At 28.4% G+C, this 18,730-nt stretch overlaps 1 protein-coding gene across 2 annotated transcripts in view; it reads right to left on the bottom strand.

The window, feature by feature from the left end:
• Positions 1 to 15,113, bottom strand: part of LOC111626211 (protein YIPF3-like) — a 29,939-nt gene extending 14,826 nt beyond the window's left edge. The window contains exons 1-6 of one of the 2 annotated variants that reach the window (XM_023369523.1): positions 15,063 to 15,113; positions 12,626 to 12,665; positions 7,615 to 7,697; positions 6,247 to 6,353; positions 5,154 to 5,202; positions 4,957 to 5,049 (exon numbers count right to left, since the gene is read on the bottom strand). In XM_023369523.1, the coding sequence (XP_023225291.1) occupies positions 4,957 to 5,049; positions 5,154 to 5,202; positions 6,247 to 6,353; positions 7,615 to 7,697; positions 12,626 to 12,665; positions 15,063 to 15,098 (408 nt within the window). In that variant the 5' untranslated portion in view covers positions 15,099 to 15,113. Of the gene's footprint in view, positions 1 to 4,956; positions 5,050 to 5,153; positions 5,203 to 6,246; positions 6,354 to 7,614; positions 7,698 to 12,625; positions 12,666 to 12,782; positions 12,974 to 15,062 lie in introns of those variants that run through there. The other variant, XM_023369522.1, reaches the window with a different exon arrangement.
• Between the last annotated feature and the right edge of the window lie 3,617 nt (positions 15,114 to 18,730).

Below are 18,730 nucleotides of genomic sequence, written 5' to 3'. Positions count from 1 at the left end.
ACAGATATATGTAAAATAAACCCTTAAAGATGAAATTAATTTACTTTGTCAAATGTTTTTAAGTTTGTGAAAATGAGCAGAAACTAACTGTAGCATCATTATCCTCTTGCATTAACTCATAATTCAATGTTCAGCAGGTTTATTGCCATTGTTTGCTTATTAAAGCTATTGAGTCTATTGAACACTGCCGATGATAAGTTTAAATGATATAAGAAATTATAGGTAATAAATTCTATAACCAATAAATTCAATTTAATTTTTAACAGAAATTGATGAACTAATTGAACTATACTAGATCAAACAACCAACCATTTTTCCTAACAGCCTAATATATACAAGCTTGGACTATTCTTCTGTTATAATTAAGCTAATTATTAAATAATCTAGTTAAATAATTTGGTTTAACAGATTTATAGTCTGATAAAAATAATTCAACTTGTAGACATTTGTCTATAGGCCAGTTCTATCAAAGATTATAAAAATAATAGTTTTAGCTTAGAGATGAAAATTATCTCTGTAATTAATTGTAATAGCTGTTAATTATTGTTATAATATTTAAAAATTTCTGTTTGCATTTAGTTGAATAATTATTCTTATTTTTTATAATATTTATTCTACAGCCTAATACACTACTGGCAATTTGCCAATAACTTAATAATTCCATTTACATTATTTTTGATTAAACTTTTCCTTGGCTGAAATTTTTTACAGTATCGTGCATCAATCATCATTTATACTTGTGCTAACCAAAAATGCCGAGTTAATCTAAGATAAATGACAAGAAAACAAACTTCAGTAGAGATCCTAGAATTTATAACACTTTATAAAATATTTTTGAACTTTTATCAAAGAATATTAAATATAAAATCCTTTTAAGCCTAGTTTTAAATATACAAATTAATTACGTTTTACATAAAATCCATTAACATGTCAATTATCCTTAATGAAATTTTATAATCTTTTAAATTCAAAGTGAGCATGTCAAAATTTCTAAAATAAAAAAATTGCTGCTAGTCATTTCACTACTTAATAATGAAATTTTATAATCTTTTAAATTCAAAATGAGCATGTCAAAATTTCTAAAATAAAAAAATTGCTGCTAGTCATTTCACTACTTAAAGATATAATTTTATCATATTAGTAGTACTCAAGTCTGTCAAATCATTATAACAATGTATGAAATCAATAATTTCTTCAAACTTGGTGATTTTTTATTAACAGTATTTTCTTTTATTCTTTATTAAACATGTTTTGTAAAGTTCCTTCTTCAAAATTTTCAAATGCATTTATTATCTTTTAATCTCTGTCTAAATCCCATTATTATTCTTAGATAAGTATCAGATAAAATTTTCAGATTTTTTAAAAATAGTTTTGTTTTATGAAAATGATATCAAATTTACCAAACATTTACTAGACAAGTACAAGGAAGTGTTTATATCACATAAATTAGTGACTTAGTTAACATACTATCAAAATACCAAATTAATATAAATTATAAAAAAATAAGCAGCTTTAACAGTAAGTGAATAAAGACAACTGAAAATGTTTGTTTAGGATAACTGGTATTTTATTCAGTATTTTGAGTATTTTTTCATAAATTAATAAATGAATGTTTACAAGCTATCCTGTTTCCTGAAGAAAGAACAAAAATCTTTTAGTTTTTATTCTAACTAATCAAAAAATTTAAATTACATTTGAATTCTCATTTTGAATCTTATCTAAATATGACTGTACCTCATTGGGTTCATTTATGCTCTAGATCAGTGGTACCCACACTTTTTGATTGCTGGACCAAACTATACTTAAGCTGTAGATGGGCAGGCCATTGAATATTTTGCATATTTCGTACATACTAAAAGTAGGCTTATTTCTATTATTTATAAGTGATGTGTCAAATATGTTCATGGGCCAAATTTGATTTGGGGACATAGTTTGGACACCATTGTTCTAGATCATAATCTAAATTATGATCTAGAAAACAGACAATTTATATTACTAAAAATATTATAATAATAGCTTAGTTGTTAGCTTTATCAAGATATACAAAATGCTAAAAACTATGCAGAATTGTTTAGATATCATTTGTTATTACACAAGAGTCTATGAGTAGATATGAGATTTCATATTGTCTAATTTGAAACAGTTATTAAATGGTCTTAGGAATTACAGTATTTATATAATAAAACAACATTCTAGATATTTTTTGTAAATATTCTTAATAGTTATAAACCTTTTAAATACATTGTTAAGTGTGTTCTGGTGTAAATATTTTAGACAGGCCTTCCTGATGATCTATTTTAATGTTTTAATAAATATAATAAATCTAGAAAATTATTTATAGCTAATGTTTAATTGCAATTAAATGATTTTTTTATGATTTATTCTCTAATGATGAAAAGAAAAATCTCAAAATTAAATATTATATAGTATAAATTATTCAAATTCAAGTACCTTTCATCATGTGTAAAGGTAGTGATATCAGTTGTGTAAACTTGGAAGTAAATAACAGCTGTTTTATCAGAAATGAATTGAAAAAGATTTATGAAACATTGTATAGTAAAAAGAAACTATAAATAAAGTTTATTTTGACTTTTTAAATAATTTATTTTATTTAATCATAAAATTAGTTTAAATAATTAATTTAGCACGTTAAAAAATACTAAATTATCCCAAATTTACATTATGCTTGCATTTTATGTTGTTGATTTTTATTTTACTTACTTTTACATTTTTAATTATTTTTGCTTTTTACTTAAATGTATTATACAAATAATCATATTATTAGTAATAAATTTTCAAATAATGTAAACATATATCAATCAAGAGCATAGCATAAATATTTTTAATGAAAAAAAAATTTACACTAAACACAATTTTAGATATAGATATATATTTTAAATAAAAATAATTAATTGTTAAAAATTGCTATTACTTTTATATATCTATATTTAAAGGATAAACCACTATCTTAAACAGTGATGTAATTTCAAACTTGAATGCTTTTGACCTAGTTCATAGACCATCATCAGTTCTTTGATAATCAATTCTAGAATATTTCACTGTTTAAAAATTTGGAATAAATGGAAAAAAGAACATTCACCAATTAATAAGATGTTATAGATCATGACATCACAACTATTAATAGAAACATAAAAAACAGTAACATCAATATACTAACAATACAATCACATTAACAATATAATTTGTACACAAGAAAGGCTATGGATGTTTGACTATTGCATATTCCATGCTGATGCTAGACATTCTGTCTTTAGCATTTCGGAACACTCCATAAATTTTTGTCAATATATTGGAATTGATTCGTTCAGTCATAAATGCATAGAAAGGCATTCTTCAATATCCTTGCATCATCCCAAAGGCTGCTTGTGTTTTCCACATTAGCAAAATCTTATTAACGATGTATTATTCCTATTTTTATTAGCATTGTATTTGTGTTTAACCCTCTATGCAAAATTTCTACTCCTGTATCAGATATATGCCCTCTTCCGTTCATTTCTATCCATTTATGCTGGAATTATGTAAATATAGTATAGTGCTGAAAACTTGACTCTCAATAACTTGACATTCCATAAAATTCATTTTGTTGTCCAAAAAAAAAAAAAAAGTAAGTAATCTACTTTTCACTTCTATAACCTAACACTAGGATCAAATAATTTATCATTCTTCACTGGCAATACTTAATAATAGCATCAATTCTAAAGTTAACTAAGAATATAATCCTTTTTCCAAAGTGCCATTGTAAAATGCCATAACATAAATGTCACTAACTCAAATTTAGCCATTGAATAGACAAAATTTTTTAAAATTAAAATCCAAAAGTAGAAATACACACTATTGTTACATAGTTATATATATGAATTTGCACATATAATACCTTCATGAAAATTCCACTATTCAGAATAGCATTGTCACTATACCATAAAACTTGTCATTTTCAGTAATTCGTCATCTTCTTAGTAGGGATTAAGTCAAGTTTGTGGAACTCTACTGTATTTGTTTTTCAATTCTCTGGCATCTGTCCTTCTTTTTTAATAGGTCATACAATGTGGGTTATGTTTGTTTATGATTCTAGTGTCATATAGTTCTGCTAATTGTTCTATGTATTGATTCTAATGACATAGAGAATATGAATTTTGCGTATTTTTTTACAGATGGTGTTGTTTGTTGAAAAGAAATGCCTGGATGAGACTTATTGACCATTTTAACTTTATAACCTAGTGCTATCTTCCTTATCATGTTGAGTTCTCTTAATTAACACGTTAACACTCTAAATGTTGCTATTTTGTATCAAAGTGAATCATCAAACAAGCCAGTATGTACAATGGATGAGATGATGACTTGACTTATACATCAGTATATATTTGTCCATGTTTTAATGTCAATAAAATGGTCAAAATGTACTGATTTGAAGATTTTTTATTCTACTTTAAGACAGACATAGTCAATATGAGTTGTTGATAAAATCTACAAATCTACTGATGTAATTATCATTACTCCATAGTATATTGTCTGTGTACTTTTATGTAATATAAACTTATTTACAAAGTTGGTAAGATATTATTTTCCAATTTTTTTACTACAAATTCATATAGGATTCCTAATACTGGACTTTCCATGGATACCACTCTGTTCTATTTGTAAAAATATCATTCAATGCAGAATATGGCATAGAAAATTTGTCATTTCTGTGGTCTTTATGAAAGGAATGTAGCAGGATCTGTGCTTTAATGCTCTCAGATACTTTTTAAGTAATAACAATGATATAATGAATAAATAAAATCAAACTTTTGAGATCTTTTATGTTTTAAAAATGACATAAAATATATTACAATAAATTTCAGTAATTTTCAATAAGCATTCTTAAGTACAGAAACTCAATAATTAAAATTAAATACATTTACATCTTAAAATATAATCATAACTGAAAATACTAACCACTACAAGACCAGAAATCTTCATTTCATATAATAGAAGAGCAATCAAAGTAAATACAAGCATTAATGGACCATACAATTCTTCAGGAAGAACCTATTAAAATTTCAACATTTTTAAAATTTAAGTTATTATCTATATGTAAACATTAAATTGTATACTTTTATTATTATTATTGTTATTATTATTATAATAATTACCATTGAAGTAAAATGAGAAGGAAGTTTTGGAACAAATGATTGTAAAATCCTGAAAATAAAAATAATCTTAAAAAATAATTTATTATTATTCGTTATATTATTTTATTATTAATACAGCAATGTTCCCAAAATAAATTTCTTTTATTGTATTTAAATTTTTTAGGTAATGCTTACTATTATGTTTGTACTGAACCATCATATAGCAGGAGTACATAAAATACTTGTAAAAAATATAAGTATTAGTTAGCCTCAATATTTTTTACAATTTTGTATTTGCCAATAAATATCTTTTTATTCAATACTGTTATTTTGTTTTATTCAAAAACTGTGGAATCAAATAAAGTTAATCAAACTGATCTCATATCAAGAAATACATGACATATGTAAAGAAAAAATAGAGAATATCAAATTTTATAGTTTTTAACTACAGTACAGAAATTTTAACTTTCAAGTGAAAAAAGATTAATAATATTAATTATATAAATATTATGCAATAAACTAAAACTGTTTTATAAACTTTTTTATATATATATTTTATATAGAATCATTGGAAGGGAGTAAATTTTGTAACAGTTACAAAAGCACAAATTTTAAGATATCTGTGATTTAATCAAAACAATAAAATTAATAATTAGAAACATTAACTTTTCTACTTAAAATTTATAAACATTTTTAAATTAAGATCTATATGATTTTAATTAAACAATGTTTTATAATTATTTTTCTCTACAGAGTATTATATATTATTTCCTTGTGCAACAAAATGATGTTGATTATGTACCATATTTTCTTGATTTTAAGACACACCATGATTTTGAAATTTTTACTTTAGTTATTGCTTCTTTTAACATTCTATTTATTTTTGTTTTACAATCTCATATTGTAATACTGACAAAAAATGAAAATGGTTACAATTATTAGTATTTATATCTACAATCAAGTTTCAATGTTTCTTCTATAATTTCCAAGAAATCAATCATAAGAGGAAAACTGCACTTTCATTACTTTTCTAAATCATTTGAATTTTTAATTTTCTTGAAAATATTTTAAGTTTATGTAAATTTTTAAAACGTTTTCTATATTTATAAATTACCTTTGGACAATTTCTTGTGGTTCAGCAGTAAAATATGGTCTCAAGATATCAATATTGGCATATAAATTAAAAGCCTTTTCTGCATGTTGTTTTCCAGCTTGCCACATCTAGAAAAAATGTGAATAATTCAATTTTTGAATAATAATTATTTATTATGTAATTAATATCAAAGTTTGATATTAATTATATAATAAAGTAAATTACACAATTTACTTTATTATATAGGGTGGTGATCTGTTTTTAGTGTTGTATATCATATTTATGTTCCGCCAGCCATTTTTTAAGGGATCTATTGGTTGAACCAATGTACACTATATCCCTATGAAATCTGTCATCACTAACAGGTATACTATACACCCCCGGTGCATGGTAGGTGTTAATGGCTTCCTTGCCATTTCTTAATAACTTATATACTGATGGGTTATGCATATATGTTATTGAACAATCTCTACGAGTAGCAATATCTTGGTATAAAGCCCTTAATCCCTGGTTCAATTAGTATATGCTTAAGATATTATTGCCCTAGCAAAATACACTTCTGACACAGACAAAGAAGCTAAACTACAGCAAACCAGTCTTGTTAGACACTGCCTTTGCATGGATCAAATCAAAATTTTAGAGGTTCTAGAAATTTTAAAGCCGAATTAAAAGGGGAATGCATCAATTTTGAGGAGGAGGTGAATATCTCATATGCCTGGCAATCCTTTTTCGATGATCCCGGCATCACTAAAAAATAGGAAATCAATTAATTCACCTATGATTTAAAAATGTATTTATTAATTTTTGTGTTAATTTTTATTTTAGTTTTAACGTTAATGTTAATACCTAGGTGTGATTTTTGCTGTATACTGATTATAAGGCTTTCAGTTTTGACAATTTTAAAATATTTAAATTTGAACGTCCTGCATTCTAATTCTTTCGAACATTAATGACCTGAAGCAGATTCTAATTGAATCAAAAATATTTGTTACAACATATTTATTTTAAATATATTTTTGTGCTGGCATTTTTGAAGGTTTTGTGGAGTTATTTAATTGTTTATAACCAGCTTTGTGATGATTCAGAATATAAAAATAATATAGATGAATTAGAAATAAAAAACAAAGATTTATCATAAGTTAAAGTTTTATATTATATTATATATTATATCAATAAAATTTCTGAAACAAATTGAAAACAAGATAAAAACATTCTAAAATAAATCACATAAAGTGTCATTTACAAATTAAATACTTTTCTTTAAGTAAAATCTAAAAAATACTATTTATTATTAAAACTGTATGATTAAAAAACAGGTTATAATATCAATAATAGTTTTATGGTAAGCTCTATCAATAAAGAAAAAGATTTTAATCTGAAAATAATTACAAGTGTGGATACAGCTGGCCCAAATTTAAAACCACCAACATCTTCTTTCTCATCCTGCTTTCTCAAATTATCTTCAGTTGATTCTAAAAAAATTTAACAAAATCAAACATTAAATATTTTTCAATATTAATATAGGTTTAAATCATATTTATAGAATTTTAATTCTATAAATTCAGCTTATCTTATAAGAATTCAAAATATAATTTACAGATTAATTATGAGCTATTATCAATCTATCAGTTCTAGAACAAATACTTTTTAGATTGAATGTTTGTCAATCTGAAATGGACTGAAACAGCTTCAAAAACATTAATCTGAAATTGGATTTTTTCTTAAATGGTAAATTGAATTTCTGTTGAACTAAAATAAGAATTTAAGGAGTCTAAATTTACAGGAAAAAATAATGATAACTGTTAAATTATAAACAAACAATTCTAAATTTGAAATTGTTGCTAGGAATATTACAGGGAATCTTTCTAATTAAATTATTATATAGATTAGTATTTCCATAAAATTTGAATTTTGATGCTGTATAACTTGCAACAGAATTTATCTCATTACCTATAAAATTTTAATATATAATTTATGGAAATAAGTAACACATTTCTTAACATATAATAGTTAAAAATTTTGAATAATAGTTTGGCAAAAAGCTTGCAAAATTGATATGATAGATATTCACAAATTTTTCTGACAAATAATTGCATCACATTTGTAGCAGATATTCAAGAAAAATCAATGTTAACTAGAAAAATCTACATGCAATAAATAAGTTATCTACCAATAAAGGATGTCATGTCTTATGTAGGCACGATGTAAATTAATGACTGAAACACTCATCTAAATTATGCAAAAATATTTCATTATACAACTTTTGACTCATTTATATTTCAATGTAATAAAGATTTCTCTAATTTTTCTCTAAAACCAAATTTTTATTATAAGGTATTTATAACATTTAACTTATCAGAAAAAAAGTAACAATTTTCCACTAACTAAATTTAAAACATAAATATAAAGTGCATGTTAAAATAATTACGTTTAAATATAATTGCTCTCTTCAATATATTGTTTAAAGCATATTCAAGTAACTGTAGAATATAAATATAGACAGTAGAACTTGGTTAAAAATACCAATTTAAAAACTTCTTAAGCAGAAATGAAAATAATATACCTTTCTTTCAATAATCCATATTAATTCAATAATACTCTACTACAGTGTTTCCCAACCTTTTTTGTGCTATGCCCCACTAAGACTTTCTAAAATTCTTATGCCCCCTAACATATACAGTGGCTATATGGTTAACTTAAACTCTGGACGAGTCCATTTTCAAATTGCCCCACAGAAAACACTGCTCTACTACATTATAGTGAATTGGTCTTGTATATTAGTGTTGCAACGAATAGTATATTCGTTGCATTATACATTGTATATTGCACTGTATATATTGTATACATTGCATTATGAATAGTACATTCGTTGCATTCGAATATTCGGCCAAACTATTTGGCTTGATTAACGCACATATGAAAATTGGCGCGCAAACTGCATTATGGCAAGGACCCTGCTCTCTATTAGCCCACTGTCACTACGCTTCGCCAATCATGTTAATTCTCGACAGTTCAGACAAGAGCGTCATGGCAGTTATGATAAGTGATATCAAATCTGGATAACAATGAAATGACCTACAGAGAACAGAGAAGGACCGCAAACTGAAAATGTAAAAATAAATATGAAATTGAGTTGATAACATAATCGAACAAGTCGATTATGTTATCAATACAATAAGCTGCTTCGAACAAGTTGAGGCAGCTTATTTGCACAAAATTCGCTGCTGTGAATGCCAAACAATTGTTGTCATAGACTTCGAAAAGCTAAATGCTTGTAATGAAAGTCACTTAGCATGCACGGGTGAAAGCCTGGGGTCGTTCGGGCTACCAAGCTGTTTCGAATCTGTGAAATCATAACTGTGACTTATACTGACAGCCTATCTGTCTCTTTTCTCCATTACCACCAGGTTATGAGTCACGTAATTGTAAAATGAGAAATCTACGACGGAAAAGTGACGAATCGAAAGTATCGTGAGGGTGGATTATGATGTATGCATAGGCATACGTGGACTAGAGCGATAGAGGAAAGAGAAAGGGAAGAGCAAAGACGAGTGCTTAAAAAGGATAGGCAGGGTCAGACCCTCAGATGTGCGACGATTCTCGAACGAATAAGTGTGTACGTGTGCTGATCTTTGTAATTATAAATTGTGAATACAAGTGACTAATATTATGTTTTTTTCTTTTTTTTTATTTTGTGCATGTTATAAGTTATAAATAAATATAAACAAACAACACTAACCCGATAACATTAAATCTAAATACCAAAATGATTAATTTACTGTGTTTTTGTTATTTCTTACTCCTGTTTTTAGGTAGTCTGTATTCAGCCGAATAGCGAAAAATAGGCCGAATACCAAATAGTAACCGAATAATCGTTAATCACTATTGTATATCTATTTACTTTCATATTTGTCCAATGTAACTTGTTTCTATCCTCACTTCCTCAGCAGTTTACTTACAATTAAATTAAATTAAACACCAGAACACTTGCTGAGCTTACTGTACTTTAATATCCAAACACTTTCAGCCTATACGAATAGGTTGAAAGCATTTGGATATTAAAGTACAGTAAGCTCAGCAAGTGTTCTGGTGTTTAACTTAATTTAATTGTAACCTGTTTCATTCATTTTTTTACATAAAAACAAAAAATACATTTTATGCTTCTCACAAACAAAATCACAGATCTACAAATATTGCACTAAAATTTATTTATGATTTCCATTATTACCCATGAACTGAGTGCACTTTTCAGAACTTGCTGTTGCAAGCGCTGTTGCCAGATAACAAGTAAGAAAATTGTAAAATCCTTGTTCAAAGTAACTCAAAGTTGCACATAAAATAACTCAAAATTTTTTGTCCTAATATGATTGTTTTCTTCTTCCAAATGCAATTAAATGTATAAAATTTTTGGCAGGTTGCAGTTAAAATTTTTTTTAAGCAAGACCATTTTCTGGGTGTGAATATAGATTACAGTCTACTTAGGTGAGAACTTTCTTAAACAGGAACATTTTAAGTGGGAAAATTTTACATCTCTCTCAAGAACTATGCATTCCAGTATTCTTTCTGACATTCTTATTTTGCATGGACCCAATGTGGCAATAAGATATCTTATTTACTTAAATAATCCATGAAGTTCATTCAGAAGCAGAAAGTAAGTGCTGTATCAAAATAAATATTTTTTTTTTTAAATATGTAATGCTACCAGTTAAGCAGCAGACAAACTTCAATATATAATCCACAATGCACTTAGATAGACAGTATTTTAATAAAAATATCATTATCGTTATTACTTTTGCTATAAAACAAAGTTAATTATCTTGGTGTTTTGTTAACAATGATACAACATTCTGTGGCATGTTTATATGATATTAAAGGATAAAAAATATTTAGAAAAACGACAATACTTATTTAATTCAAGATGAGTATAAAGTAATATATTAAAAGTATTATTACATTTTTTTGAATAATATATGAACTTATTAATCCATTAAAAATATAGAAAAGTGCCATGTGATGTAGCAAAGCTCCATATCTAGATAATGAGTCTGTACAGTTTGGTACTACCATGTTTGTGACTATGATTACCACAAGTCTGACTGTAAACATTACTTGTGCTAAGTCCATAAGATGGTATTAAGTTTTGAAAATTTGTAAGGAAATACAGTAAGCCTTCCTTATTATAATCATTTTGAAACTTAAATTAACAACATTAAGCAGGATAAGTATATAAGACTACAGTTAGAGGAAATTTTAGTTTCATTGATTCTAATATTAAAAATGTATAACTTCAAGATTTATTGAGCAGAATGTAAGCAGAACTCTTCATAAGTTGGAAAGTGTTTTGTCTGTGATCGAAGTGTAAAACAACTGCACAACCACTAAAAATGAGTTTTTGCAAATATGTATTGTACAACTCGGCATAGCCGACTGCCAGCTGTAAGCTGGTCCAATGTTAGATATCAAACAAGTTTCTGATTCTTTCAATTTATGTTGTTCTCTACAACAACTTTTAAATTTAGATTTAGATTGGTTTTAAAACCCATAGTTCTAGTTTTCTATGCCATAAAGCTCAGTTTTGTTTTCCTAGAAAATACCTAGTTAATTATAATTATTATTAATTAGTATATAATTCATCCAATATTGCTTTTGCTACTAACTTTGATAATAAATAGCCTAATGCCAGCAATTTACGTTATTGTACTGCAAGCAAATAACAATTAAAACAATTAATATTTAATGTTTAAAGCATCACTTTCATTTTTGTCTTTTTCCAATGTACTAAAATGATCTTCTTTCTAGACCCATTATGAGTTCAGCCAAACTCGGAATGGGAACATCTCTCATCAGAGATGGTGAGAGATGGGGTATGACATATCCACAACAAACTGCCCACTCCTGGAATTTTCTACCCAAATTTGATCCCATGTCCCCAGAACAGCAGGTCGACACCCTTATCACCTTGGCCACTGCACCAGCCGAAGCATCACTTAAGACCGATAACGACCACTTATCAAATTATCAGCCACATGCCGAGGCCGAAGACAGAAAAAGAACTTAAGAGGGTTGCTCGTAGAGGTATGGTTCCTTTGACTTTTTAGTTTGTACGAGTATGCTCTATAGCTCTGTTAAGGTCCCAAACATATCACTCAGAGCTTGAACTGAGCCCCTAAATTTATCATTTCCATTACACCATTGATACACATTACTCTTGATGACAATTACTGCCCATTGACAGGCATATTATGAAAATAATATATCCAAACATATAGTAAACAGTAGCTGCAACAAAATTTGCCTTTAGCGAATATATTAAGACATTTTTAAAAATAAATATATCTACTTCATATTTAAAATTAATTATATTTTAATCATAAATTTAAATTTGAAAAGATTTAATTACCAGTGTAAACATTTTCAGGAATGTCAATTATTTCGGCTCCCTTAAAACCAAAATAGATATAATTAACGTCTTGTTTCAAATATATAATAATAATATATCATTATGTTTATCTTATACAATATTATAAAATATAACCAATAATAATTACAAATCTTACCGAATTCGGACCGATTTGTCCTCTATAAGTCGCCATTTTGGATTACATTTGTTTACGGTTGCCAGATGATCGTTGATAGTGTTGCCACAAAAGAATAGAAGAAGAATAAACTACTCAAACAATAAAATAATTACTTTTAATATTTTTAATTGAATTTATATCCAGAAATGCCTAGAATTCCTAGATTTATACATATGAATAGAGAAAACAAGTTCATGTAGAACTTGTTTTCTATACTCCGAAGAATGAACCGATGTGTTTAACACTGCATTTTTCAGAAAGCGGAGCATTTCTTTCAATTTAAAAACAGAAAGAATAGTTGTGCCAAGCACGTGCATTCTGAAGCTTTGTTTTTTATCTCCGAAGATGTACACTTTTAGACATCTTTCCGAGTAATTTATTCTCGAAATCTCTGTATTTGTCTTATACCGATGGAATTGTTACCGGTAGTCATTTCAATTCTAATTCAATAAAATTCTAAAACAGTGATTCTAAACCGAGAGCCACTTGGCTTCCAGAGAAGGAGTTTCAAATCTAAAGGGAGCATTTTGATCATGGAAAGAACAGAATAATATCGTTATGCACATTGAGTTCTATATACACTGGTGTGACTGCTAATTGGTTTGCTAGGCAAGGTTACAGAAATGAAGTCGGGTAGTGAGATTAGTTTTAACTAGTGCTCGTGGCAAGACTAGTATTTGGTGTATAAAGTTATACAGTTCGTTTCATATATCTTGGCCAAACAATACACGGTACTCGGTTATGATTCTGGGAATTTTATAAAGTTCAAGAGAATTTTTGGTAAAATTGTTGTTTTTTGCACAGCAGTTAACTGTATGAATAGATAGGAAGAAAGATCGTCCAGAAATTCATATTTAAACATTAATTATTTATATGTTGTATGGACGAAAGGGATGATTTGATAATAAACGTTAAACAATAAAAATATTATTTCACAATTACATATATGATATTACTTGATACAAATGAAAACTAACCTTCTAAGAATCATATACTGTTGTTATAGTCTATTGTTTAGGAAATAATAAGAAAAAGTGTAGCTTACAGACATGTTCAGTACAAGCCATTCAGCCCTACACTAGAATGGCTTCTAAGCGCCTACTTTGCGACTATATGTGTCTAATGTGAGGCCCCGGAAATAGCCCTACGAAAAAAGAAAGATATATAAAAATTTGTTAAATTAAATCGTCAAGAAAACAAATTATATGTGTCGAACCGGCGACACCGGACTTTGACGTCGACGCTCATTAAGAGTAGACGGAAAAACAAAATTTAAAATATTAAAGTTAAGACGCAGTTTAGAAAGCAAAACAAAACTAGAAAAAATATCAGAATGATCGTAGGTGTCATAGTCGACGATTAAACGTGATCAGAGTCTACAAGATAGTGTCGGATAAACCATCTCCAGCCGACCTTTTCCGCGAACTATANTAGGCGTGACGAATAATGACTACAAGTAGGCCTATATATAAAAATTAGAAATGGGGAATACTCGAGTACTAGGAAGTATTGTATTCCAGATGCTTGATCTCAAATATTGCGTTGATAAAAAAATAAATTCAAATATTACAAATACACCTCTAATATGATGTCATACGTACAGTGACAGATCTAGACGTATCGAAAGGGGACTAACTCAAAAATAAAAAATATTTGAATTAATTAATAACACTATCTTTTATTAACATGTTTAGGACAATTGTTAAGGCTGTTATACACGTTACGGAAATCCTTTGAGGATTAACCGTGATTTTTTTTTCTATCTATCCACCTTTAAATAAAAATAATTCTTTATACGTTGGGAAATATTTTAATAAGTTTTGTAAATTACTATGTTCGATCCAGCCAGTTATATCCGATTTTTTTTCGTCTGTTAAGTACATCCTTTGAGAATTTCCGTAACGTGTATAACAGCCTTTAATGTATTGTAACTGAGATAACCAGTATCTAAAAAAGTCCGCTTTAAAACTCAGTCAAAATTAAAAGTTTGAAGTTTCAATTTTTAAAATTATATACTGTATATAGAAATAGTGATATAAATTGACTTAAAAGGGTTTTCTATCCTCACGAAACGAATACAGTATCTCCCTTAGTCAATAGTTCCTGGATGAAATCTTTACAGCGTGTGTATTATCTCCAATACTTTCATAGCGAATAATTTTCTGATCATTGTTGACCAATACAGGTATTTCTTCCTAAAATTCTGATACTGTAATTTGCTCTACAATTTATTATTGCTTTAGGATCATTGTGACNTACCGAATTCGGACCGATTTGTCCTCTATAAGTCGCCATTTTGGATTACATTTGTTTACGGTTGCCAGATGATCGTTGATAGTGTTGCCACAAAAGAATAGAAGAAGAATAAACTACTCAAACAATAAAATAATTACTTTTAATATTTTTAATTGAATTTATATCCAGAAATGCCTAGAATTCCTAGATTTATACATATGAATAGAGAAAACAAGTTCATGTAGAACTTGTTTTCTATACTCCGAAGAATGAACCGATGTGTTTAACACTGCATTTTTCAGAAAGCGGAGCATTTCTTTCAATTTAAAAACAGAAAGAATAGTTGTGCCAAGCACGTGCATTCTGAAGCTTTTTTATCTCCGAAGTTGTACACTTTTAGGCATCTTTTCGAGTAATTTATTCTCGAAATCTCTGTATTTGTCTTATACCGATGGAATTGTTACCGGTAGTCATTTCAATTCTAATTCAATAAAATTCTAAAACAGTGATTCTAAACCGAGAGCCACTTGGCTTCCAGAGAAGGAGTTTCAAATCTAAAGGGAGCATTTTGATCATGGAAAGAACAGAATAATATCGTTATGCACATTGAGTTCTATATACACTGGTGTGACTGCTAATTGGTTTGCTAGGCAAGGTTACAGAAATGAAGTCGGGTAGTGAGATTAGTTTTAACTAGTGCTCGTGGCAAGACTAGTATTTGGTGTATAAAGTTATACAGTTCGTTTCATATATCTTGGCCAAACAATACACGGTACTCGGTTATGATTCTGGGAATTTTATAAAGTTCAAGAGAATTTTTGGTAAAATTGTTGTTTTTTGCACAGCAGTTAACTGTATGAATAGATAGGAAGAAAGATCGTCCAGAAATTCATATTTAAACATTAATTATTTATATGTTGTATGGACGAAAGGGATGATTTGATAATAAACGTTAAACAATAAAAATATTATTTCACAATTACATATATGATATTACTTGATACAAATGAAAACTAACCTTCTAAGAATCATATACTGTTGTTATAGTCTATTGTTTAGGAAATAATAAGAAAAAGTGTAGCTTACAGACATGTTCAGTACAAGCCATTCAGCCCTACACTAGAATGGCTTCTAAGCGCCTACTTTGCGACTATATGTGTCTAATGTGAGGCCCCGGAAATAGCCCTACGAAAAAAGAAAGATATATAAAAATTTGTTAAATTAAATCGTCAAGAAAACAAATTATATGTGTCGAACCGGCGACACCGGACTTTGACGTCGACGCTCATTAAGAGTAGACGGAAAAACAAAATTTAAAATATTAAAGTTAAGACGCAGTTTAGAAAGCAAAACAAAACTAGAAAAAATATCAGAATGATCGTAGGTGTCATAGTCGACGATTAAACGTGATCAGAGTCTACAAGATAGTGTCGGATAAACCATCTCCAGCCGACCTTTTCCGCGAACTATAGTGTCGGATAAACCATCTCCAGCCGACCTTTTCCGCGAACTATACGAAGCTCCATTTACACCTGGAGACAGGTGGAAGTCTCCCTGTGGTAGAAAGTGGTAGAAAGCAATGAGGTAAAGTTTGTCCAATTAGCAACAAGTCGATCTCGAAAAACTTATAAAAACACCGATTTCAAGGACCAAAGGGGGCTTCCACCTAGACTACTTATGTTCGTTTGCCTCCAGCTGCCGTGCTTCCTTTCATCTTTCGTGTGTTGTCTCTTCAGATCTCGAACTTTCCCTTACAACGCAGGACCAGATCAAATCCGAAAACAACTTCCGAATACATCCCAAAGTTCTGAATCTAAGGACCTTTGCCAAAAAAATATGTAAGCATTTTCGACAAGAATAAACGGTTTCTCTGTGAAACACTTGTCTTTTGTTGCCTCTTAAAACCGCCACCCACATACGCGTAGACCTGAGAGTTATCCCAACGGTAGGGAATAAATTCCCCCCAATCGGCTTTCTTACACTAATAATGTTGGCAAAAAAAAGTCGTCCGCAGCATTAATTGGCAGTATTTACGACAACGTAATGTGTTTATCGATAGTTGAATATATTTCATATTTAAATATATTTAATCTTATAATAATTATCATTAAAACAAACTTATTTTTAACTTGTAAAAAGTATTAATTTCAAAGTTTTCCAAAATATCATATTTTCATCTCGAAAGAAAACATCTATAAATTACCTAATTTACCTTGCATGTTTAAAGTAAATATACTGTATACGTAACTCACATTATATACAATACTGTACGTAAATTTTCCCATACAATTATATTATTAAGATATGTTGTATTTGCGCATATCGATGGCTTGGAATGAAAACCTCGTAAGCCATGAAATCACTTTATGGTTTATATATCAAGTTTACTCCTTAAATTTTTAGGTGAAAGAATGCGTATTTTGGATTTTAAATGATTAACGCTAAACATTTTTAAATTATTAAACGTTATAATTGTGATAAAAGTATTTTAATTGTCCAACCCGATAATTTTTTTTACCGTTTTCTCGCTTTCTCTGAAATATTGCAAATTTGGTGTTAGGTCTACAAGTTTTTTGCTTTAGATATTGATATATAAAATTTATTTTGTTATAATCCTTTTACGTTTATTTATTATTAATTCGAGTTAAGGAATCACTCAAGAAATTAAATTTACTAATAAATAAATAGATAAATTTCACAACATAAAATTTCTTCTTCAGAAGATTAGATAATGCTTATTCTTTTTATGGGAGGGAAGAAAGAACTTTTTATGGGTAAAAGGGAGATGATATCCAAATCTTTTATTTGAGGTACAATTTAAAACAAATATTGTAGACCTATAAATTCCAACTGTAGATGAAAGCCGAGACCAGATATAGAAAGATAGGGGCAGGAAGTCCCGATTAACTATATACGAACTTCTAAATGCAAACCGGAAGTCACGTTACTTCAATTCAAAAATTTTCTCCCGAAAGCAGTTAGATAGATGACCAGCACCACTCTATTGTTTAACTCTTTGGGTACACAGCAATTTTTAATATTAATGTAATTAAACATAAAAAATATTTAAAACTGAAAAAAAAACGAAAGAAATGCGTTAATTTTGAAGAGAAAGCTTCAAAGTTTAACTTCCATTGTCTCGCCTTTCTGTGAAATCTGACACTAATGAGTCATTGTGTTTACAACTGGATGACCTTGAGAACAGCTGGTGTTGGATTTCCCGAAACATTCTCATAGAAGTCTCAGGAGAAGGGTTTAAAGTAGGGTGAATACTAGCCGGCCGTATATTTTTAAATATTTTTCAAAAATTACGCTTTTTATTGCGATTTCCGACCCCCCGATTTAATTAAACGTATATATAATAAAATCTATCTATTAAAAAATTTAAAAAGTATTGGAGGTCGTTTTTGACATCAGAAATTAGCTTTAAATAACTTTACCGAAGTAAAATCCGTGAACTACAACTTTAAAACGATTAATTAAATTTGATAAAAAAAATCGCATTAAAAAACAATTAAGCGTTAATCGTACGTCATTAAAGGTAGATTAAAATCGCGATAAAATTTTTTCGCGCGGGAAAAAATTTGGAGACTTAAAAAACATTCCATAAAGCCAAAAAAAACAGAACTTTGAGGGGGACCAAACGCCCGAGTTTTATGTAACGCTATGTAACTTGCCCGAGATATCTCGGG

Source organism: Centruroides sculpturatus, unplaced genomic scaffold, assembly GCF_000671375.1.
Source record: "Centruroides sculpturatus isolate CEXI.00-Female unplaced genomic scaffold, Cexi_2.0 scaffold285, whole genome shotgun sequence".
In the NCBI taxonomy this organism is placed as follows: domain Eukaryota; kingdom Metazoa; phylum Arthropoda; class Arachnida; order Scorpiones; family Buthidae; genus Centruroides; species Centruroides sculpturatus.
This window is presented reverse-complemented; position numbering and strand designations above follow the sequence as displayed.